Source organism: Mirounga angustirostris, unplaced genomic scaffold (assembly GCF_029215605.1).
Source record: "Mirounga angustirostris isolate CCGP_5_RB_7025 unplaced genomic scaffold, mMirAng1.0.hap1 SCAF_2, whole genome shotgun sequence".
NCBI classification, from domain to species: domain Eukaryota; kingdom Metazoa; phylum Chordata; class Mammalia; order Carnivora; family Phocidae; genus Mirounga; species Mirounga angustirostris.
The window spans coordinates 139,471,155-139,480,016 of NW_026991710.1; the positions used below are offsets into that span (position 1 = coordinate 139,471,155).

Here is an 8,862-nt window from a genome sequence, read left to right on the forward strand (position 1 = left end):
ACCGTCTGCCTTCGGCTCAGGTCATGATCCCAGGGTCCTGGGATCAAGCCCCGCATCGGGCTCCCTGCTCAGCAGGAAGCCTGTTTCTCCCTCTCCCACTCCCCCTGCTTGTGTTCTCTCTCTCTGTGTGTCTCTCTCTGTCAAATAAATAAATAAAATCTTAAAAAAATAAAAAAACTTTCCAGCTAATCCACATAATGCTTTGCAAAACACGATTCTAACTATGAGGATAGGTTTTGGTTTGTTTGCTTGCCTGCTTGCTTAGTGGTTGGCTCATGGCCAATGTTATATATTGATTAAGAGTGAGGATTTCTGGAACCAGGCTACCAGGGTTGATATTCTAGCTTTGTCATATACTAGTTTTATTTTTTTGTATTTTTTTAAGTGCTCTCTATCCCCAATGTTGGGCTCAAACTCATGACCCCAAGATTAAGAGCCATATGCACTACCTACCAACTGAGCCAGCCAGGAGCCCCCACACACTAGTTTTATAGTTTAAGGTAAGTTAGTTCATGTCTCAGTGCTTCCGTGCCCTCGTTTATGAAATGGAGATTAAAAACAGTATCTAGGGGCATCTGGGTGGCTCAGTCATTAGGCATCTGCCTTTGGCTCAGGTCATGGTCCCAGGGTCCTGGGATCAAATCCCGCATCAGGCTCCCTGCTCCGCGGGAAGCCTGCTTCTCCCTCTCCCACTCCCCCTGCTTGTGTTCTCTCTCTCGATGTGTCTCTCTCTGTCAAAAAAATAAATAAAATCTTTAAAAAAAAAATAAATAATAATTAAAAAAAAAAAAAAACAGTATCTACCAGGAAACCTGGATGACTCAGTCGGTTAAGCATCTGCCTTCAGCTCAGGTCATGATCCCAGGGTCCTGAGATCCAGCCTTGAGTTGGCCTCCCTGATCAGCAGGGAGTCTGCTTTGGAAGCAGCCAATAACGTGTTGACTTACTACAAAGATCACACAACATTCCTTTACTTATTACAAAGAATCATGCCTTTGAATAAATCATTAAATTCTGCTTATTTATGCAAGATGACTTACTATCAGCCAGTTCCTATAATATTGCCCAGACTGTTAATGTCAACATGATTTAGCAGATTCTGTCTGTACTCAAAGACACACACCTTGGGTTTTGGAAACACAACAGTGGCAAAACAAAACAAAACAAAAAACTATAATACATTCTTAGAGAAACAAACAGAATTCATCCACGATTATAGACACTGGACATACCATAAAATAATATATTCACTTTTCCCTACATTCTGATTTCCCCAAACCATCCAGAACATCCACTTCAGTTTTTTCTTAATTACTGTTGGACAGCTCCTTCCCGTGCCTTCTCAATCTGAGAATGGAACTGTGAGTCTGGGTTTCAGTGTGGCAGGGATGACAGGAAGCAATGTCGAGGCAGTATGGATGGTTTTGCCAATTCTTTAACAATGCAGTGGCGGTCATAGGCAATAATTAACTTCAAATCCCTACCCCAGAGATGGCAAGACCCCAGAGAGAACTAAGAATGGGACCAGAGATGGGCAAGGGCTTTTCAGTCAAGGTGGATTTAACTTCATAAAAATAAATTTATAAAAAATAAGGGGCGCCTGGGTGGCTCAGTCGTTAAGCATCTGCCTTCGGCTCAGGTCATGATCCCAGGGTCCTGGGATCCAGCCCCACATCGGGCTCCCTGCTCAGCAGGAAGTCTGCTTCTCCCTCTCCGCTCCCCCTGCTTGTGTTCCCTCTCTCACTGTGTCTCTCTCTGTCAAATAAAATCTTTAAAAAAAAATAATAATAATAATCTGAATAATAAAAGATAACCAGAAACAAAGACAAAAGATAGATTGAAGATAACAGAATGTATATATCCAAAATATATAATGAGTGTCTACAAATCAGTGAGAAAATTACCAATGCCCAGTTTAAAACTGGACAAAGGATAGGAACAAGGCTTTCACAGAGCAAACTATATAAATAATCAACATATGAAAAAATATTCAACCTCACTTAAAATTAGGGAAAAGCCAATTTAAACAGAGATAATATTTTCAACTTCACGCTGGTGGAAAAAAACACTAAAGAGAAAGCGTTGGGAAAGGATTGGGGAAACAGTCCTTTACATACGGTATTGGTTGGTTGCAAATTCCAGGGAAATTTATGAAGAAATGATATTTCAAAGTTTTATAGTTTCAGTAATTCTACCTCTATAAATCTCTCCTAGAGAAATCTGAACCTGTCTGCAAAGTTACATTTACAAAAAAATCTTTTCTGCCACATTGTTGGTAATGACAAAAAAAAAATTAGAAAGAGCCCAAATTTCCATCAATTCAAGAGTCATACTCTGGAAAGCTGGGCCCCCATTAACCAGAATTAACTAGATCAACATGCAATGGTAATAAAAGGTTTTAAGATACATTTTAACCTCCATTGGTAGTATCCTTTATATTTTATATTTTAAAACATGCATACCAAAGCACCTGGGTGGCTCAGTCGGTTAAGCATCCGAATCTTATTTTCAGCTCAGGTAATGATCAGGGTCTTGAGATCAAGCCCCAAGTTGGGCTCTGTGCTGGGCATGGATTAAGATTCTCTCTCTCCCTCTGCCCCTCCCCCACCTCCACCTCCGTGGGAGTTCAAGCACTGTCTCTCTCTCTAAAAAAAAACAAAAACAAAAACAAAAAACATGCAGACCCATGATATAGAAATTCTGTCCTACAAGATTCTGTCCTAAAAAAACACAAAAAGCACAGACTTCTGATCAATAGTTCCCAAACTACTTTCAAATACAAAAAAAATATGTCCAAAAGAAAAGAAATCTGTCAAAACCAGCAGATTTTTAAGAACTCATGATTCCCTCACCCACCTCTGTTCTGCAGAGGACAAACCTAACTTTGGCCTCAAATGTTGTCTCTCAACTACAAGGTCTGATGAGGTCATTTTAAAAATACATTCAAAGGAAACTGAACCCTTAGGTGAAAAACCTCAGTAAATCACTTCCACAAAATAGACATTAATGAAGAACTTAGGATGAATTACAGTGGACAGATGTGAAATCTCATTCTCTGCGTGTTCTTAAAATTATAACATTCCCACATATATCTGGAGTCATTTAAATATTTGGCATTTGTGTAGTAAACACTGAAAGAGAGAAAGACAAAAAGAGGGAGGTTACTTCCAACTAGGTATTGCTATAATTTTCCCTCAAAGGAGCTACTATTTCCTTTCTAAATACACAAGCTCTTCTTGTTTGAGTCTGAAACTGGAAGTTCCCTGGTTGAATTGTTAACACATTTGTCTTCAGTTAGGCTAGGTTTGATCCAGCTACGCTGAGGTCTATGGTTTTTTTCACGAAAATTGGCTTCAAACTGTATATTTATCACCTGGCTAGCAGATGCCAGGTAATTTCAGGTACATGAACCAAAGAGATTTTACTCTGAAGCTGGATACAGTTGTGTCAGATAGATATCAACATTACTACTTATTACTTCATGAAATGAAATACACCTTATTTTTATTCCCAGAGTGGTATCCAAAAACTCACAAATGTATATAAGCATCAACTGGCTCTGCCATTCATTCTTGTTCTCTTCTAATCTGCACGGTAAAGGCATAAATTCAGTTATACCAATAGTTATGCCAAATTTCAAAAAATCAGAGCACACTTGCCAAATGTATTGTTCCAGGTGCACAAAAGTATCTTAACAATTTTCAGTAAATCTCACAAGTGTTTAACTCTAAAATAAATAATTGTCGAACAAGCTGTCTCTGGATTAAAGTGTGCTAAGCCAATGTTTGGTCTCTGTTACAGGTGAAGAAGTTTGTGGAGGCTCATGGAGCTTCCATTCACCAGGCTGGAAATGGCATTCATTTTGTTGGCTTTTGTTATCTTTTCCTTATTTACTCTGGCTTCCATCTACACTAACCCAGACGAGAGGAATGAAGGTAAGAAGAGAAAGCTCTTTGAGGCTAGTCTCTATTTCTTTTGCTTTCCAATCATCTTTTTGTATGGTTTGATTGGTTTGGTGTCTATTCTGCGTGTGAGGATGAGTTTGTTTTGGGATGTGGCGTGTGCATGTGAGAAAAAGAGAGAGAGAATTTCTTACTAAGTAGCATAAAAAAACTTGTGGCACTTTACCACTATTTAAAAGGGTTAAAAGGAAAATGGAAATGGAAAAAATCATCACATGACTTCTGATCCCAGAATTTGGCAGATCTTATGCCTTGAACCTAATATACATGTAATGTAAAACTAATATATATACTATAAAATTAGATATTTATTTATTGATCTAATTTTAACTTTGGCCATCCTCCCATCCCTGTCCCAAATCAGAAATCTAAAATGCACAAAAAGCTCAATGTTTTAAAAAGTTTTTAAAGGTGATTTTTTTACAAGGCAAACATAAATGAGTTTATGAGAAACAAATTCCAGTATAGTATAGTAAGGAGTGTGTGCATGCATGTGCGTGTGCGTGTGTGTGTGTGTGTGTATTCAACTATACATGAGAAGGAAAAGGATTCGAGTTTTTTCTAATGATTTCTTGTCAAAGCCCAAACATTAGAAAAATAGAAGTATTTTAAAAATTCAACACCGCATGTTCACCTACTGCCAATAATAGCAATTGTTAGCAACAGAGTGTATAATTTAAATGGTTGTGCTTGGTATTTCACCATAGTTCAAGGCTCAATACAAAATTGATGGTAACTGGCCATTTTTAAAGCCAAAAATTTTACATATTATATATATATATATATATAATATATATATATATATATTATGCCAGGAAATTTACACATTTGTAGAGATTAAGAGAAAAATCATAAAAAGAAAATGGTGTTTCCTACAATTGTGATACCTCTCCATCAATTTTTGATTCTAAAAGAAGTTCTCTCAGTGAAACAAAATATTATTCTTTGTCTTGACGTATAACACTGATAGAAGGAGAAAACAAAAGTCACAGTGACTAGACAGTCCAATTCATACTGACATGCGGATTAGGAAACAAAGCTGGAGTCCATAAGTCTTTTCCTGCTCCACCCTTAAACCTAAGAGATGGAGCCCTCTGTTTTCAACCTCCTACTTGAGACCTAAGTTTTCAACCTCTAATTTGCATCCAAATCACCTAGAGATTTTATGAAAAAGTATACTTTTATTCAGTAGGTCCGGGTGGAGGCCAGGTAATGACAACACTCTAGAAGATAAGTCAAGCCACTAAAGCACACGTTCCTAGCCCCAGGTGGTCTAGGTCATCTATATGCAGCAGGTGAGGAGAGAGCTTGGGTATGTGGCTGGGCTGCCCACATGCCTGTAAACCAGGCCCTCCATAGCACAGGATGGATACAAAGGCAGGAAGAGAAGAGAGCAGAGACCACACTCTACTCTTGCCTCAGCTCCTCCTACAAATGTCAGGAATGGGTGAGCTTATATTTAAGAAAATATTTTTATATTTATATTTAGAAGATTCATAGTCATTCCTTAAAAATCAAAGTATTTTAGTGTTACAAGATTCCTGCAACTCTTAATAGTTTATGAATCCACTGTCTCATTTGTAATTAGCATTCTCTTTCTCTATGCCTTTTTATAAGGAAACAGTTAAGACAACTTGCTTTGTTAAAAGAAGGTGTAAAGTATGACAAAGCCCTTAGATATTTCAGGAAAATTTATTTGTTGAGAAACTGACCAGTAACCCACGTTTCTGTTCTTGTTACCATAAGGAGTCCTCCACATAAAACTTTTCAAACACTGTCAATTCAACAATCTTCTCACTGGAAGGAAAGGTCTGGCTATTTTGGTCTCTACCTGAATTTACAAAGATTATCTACCTTTGACTGCTTAGAGGTATTTAGGAATGTTGCTTTCATTCTGGACCATAACATATGTTTTAAATTGTAAACTGAAAACTTAAAATATAGCTCTTACTTGTACATTGAATCCAAAAAAGAACAGAATTTAGTCACTGTAGAAAATCATGAAGCCCCAAAGAAATCTTCTTGCTTGTTCAAGGAAGCTTCACCTAACACCACCTTGATCAAAAGTCCCCTGTGGACTTCAAAACCACACTAACATATTCTAGCATTACATACACATCTAAAATTCATCATCCCAAGATCATTACTGTTTTCCTTTGAGATTCATAAGTACCTACTTCACTGCTATATTGTCTTTAAAATAATAAAATAAAATATGTGTAGCTTCGTGATTATAGAATTAATTTACAAGGTGCCTTTCCAAAGATATTTTAAGAGTCCACTCAACCTGGAAAAAAAATTGTTGTCTCATTTTGATGACTTAAAAATTGAGAAAAATAAAAGTTACATCATAAGATTGGAATTCAGAATGAGATAGAGCTTTTTTTTCCCAGTCCAGGACACTGTTTACCAGACTACCGGGTCTCATTGTCAGCATAAAAAACAATGATGATGGGGCGCCTGGGTGGCTCAGTCATTAAGCATCTGCCTTCGGCTCAGGTCATGATCCCAGGGTCCTGGGATTGAGCCCCACATTGGGCTCCCCACTTTGCGGGAAGCCTGCTTCTCCCTTTCCCACTCCCCCTGTTTGTGTTCCCTCTCTCCCTGTCTCCCTCTGTCAAATAAATAAATAAAATCTTTAAAAAAAACTTAAAAATGAAAAACAATGATGATGACAATGTTTACTAGGCATTTTCCATGTAAAAGGCAGGATGCTAAGTGCTTTAGGTGTATTATTTCCCTTAATCTTAAAACAACCCTACGAGATAAGTAATAATAACCTCACTATTTTACAAGTGAGGACACTGACGTTTAAACCTTAATCTTAGATCACTCAGCTAATAAGCGACAGAGCCAAAGTGGAACTCTGTTTATAGGACTTGAAAACCTGTATATGTAACCAACATACTTCCTTTCCAGATTACCTTGAAAAAGATACTTGCTTTAAAAAAAAAAAAAAAAAAAGGAAGAAGAGGGATGCCTGGGTGGCTCATTCAGTTAAGCAGCTGCCTTCGGCTCAGGTCATGATCCTGGGGTCCTGGGATTGAGCCCCACGTCTGGCTCCCTGCTCAGTGGAGAGCCTGCTTCTCCCTCTCCCTCTGCCTGCCACTCTGCCTACTTGTGCTCTCTCCTTCTCTCTCTGTCAAATAAATAAATAAAATCTTTAAAAGAAGAAGAAGAAGGAGAAGAAAGAAAAAGAAAGAAAGAAAGAAAGAAAGAAAGAAAGAAAGAAAGAAAGAAAGAAAGAAAGAAAGAAAGAAAGAAGAAAGAAAGAAAGAAAGAAAAAAGTATAAGTATACCTCTCTTTATTTCTCCAAAGGAGTTTAATTGGCTAAAAATATATAACAAGATAAAACTACATTTCCAATAAGTAAAGAAGGGAACCTAGACAAAGAGAAAAGTAAGGGTGGAAAGCAGAAATGGGTGGGGTGGTGAGGAGAAGCCTGGCATACCATTTCAGCAAAGAGTACAAACTGCGCTCTTAAACATTCCTTCATTCATGTCCTGGCTCTGCCATTTGGTGACTCTGTGACTGAGGGCAAATGACACAAATTCTCAAAGCCCCCATTTTGTCATCTGGGTACTGGGGATGGTAATAACACCAGCCTCATAGAGTTGGAGTGAGAACTTCATGAAATAAAGCATATAAAACACAGAGGGGTGCCTGTTATTGGAGTTTTCTCATTTGACGTCTTCATAATTAGGAATTTAGATACAACAATGGGGGTCTTTATAAAGCAAATGAAAATATTTACTACAGAACCCAAACGATGTTTTTTTTAAAAGATTTTATTTATTTATTTGACAGAGAGAGAGACACAGCGAGAGAGAGAGAGCACAAGCAGGGAGAGTGGGAGAGGGAGAAGCAGACTTCCCGCCGAGCAAGGAGCCCGATGCAGGGCTCGATCCCAGGACCCTGGGATCATGACCTGAGCCAAAGGCAGATGCTTATGACTAAGCCACCCAGGTGCCCCAACAATTTGTATTCATATAAACCATCCACCTCCTGGGTAAATATCTTTCTTTTAAATATCCAACCATACAATACATCCAATATAAATCAACTACCTACCAAAGATATAAACCTGATGTAAGGGAAGGGTAAGCGAAACTGGAATTGCTCAGGCAAAGTCATTGACAAATGAACATTTGATTGAATTAGATCTAGCAAATGAAAAAGGGGAGGGTACACAGGCATTTCAAAAAAGAATAAAAGGAATATGAAAGAACCAAAAGACATTTCAGAAAATTGATGAAGCCTTGAATATTTTTTCACAAATGATACCCTCTATAGAATTGTCCTATGAAAATGGCAGAGAAGAGTATTGTACGGAGCGATGGTACCAGTGTGTCAGAAAAGTAATGCCCCCAAATCAACATCTCATCCATTCTTTGTTCTAAAATTAGCTGGAATACAAATTGCATTCTATTAAATGAGACAATACATTTATTTTTATAATTTTAAGTTTTGTTTTTCAAGATAGAGGTCCATTCAAACTTTTTTTAAAGTTTATCTTCTATTAAATTTTGTCCTGAGGGATGCCTGGCTGGCTCAGATGGTTAAGCATCTGCTTTCCGCTCAGGTCATGAACCCAGGGTCCTGGGATCGAGCCCCGCATCGGGCTCCCTGCTCTGCAGGGAGCCTGCTTCTCCCTCTCCCTCTGCCCCCCCACCATATTCTGTTTCTGGCTCTGCTCTCTCTCTAACAAATAAATAAAAATCTTTTTTAAAAAAAATTTTGCCCTGAAAGTAGATTCACTTTAAATGAACTTTTCCAGTACCCATTATTCTCCAATTAAAAAGAAGTTTCCTGTTACAGAAGTATATGCTCAATGATGTTAGCCCCCATCAGTTACCATCCAAGAAATTAGCTGGATACATGCTGTCAAGTTATCTACTT

The 8,862-nt window shown here is 38.0% G+C and overlaps 1 protein-coding gene across 1 annotated transcript; it reads left to right on the top strand.

Annotated features, from left to right (window-relative positions):
- Positions 1–3,823: 3,823 nt before the first annotated feature.
- On the top strand, positions 3,824–7,188 carry SMIM31 (small integral membrane protein 31; the record flags this gene model as incomplete). The annotated part of the gene is made up of 2 exons (XM_045879359.1): positions 3,824–3,935; positions 7,136–7,188. Coding segments are annotated over exons 1-2 (165 nt in total), but the record flags the coding sequence as incomplete, so codon positions are not given.
- Positions 7,189–8,862: the final 1,674 nt, after the last annotated feature.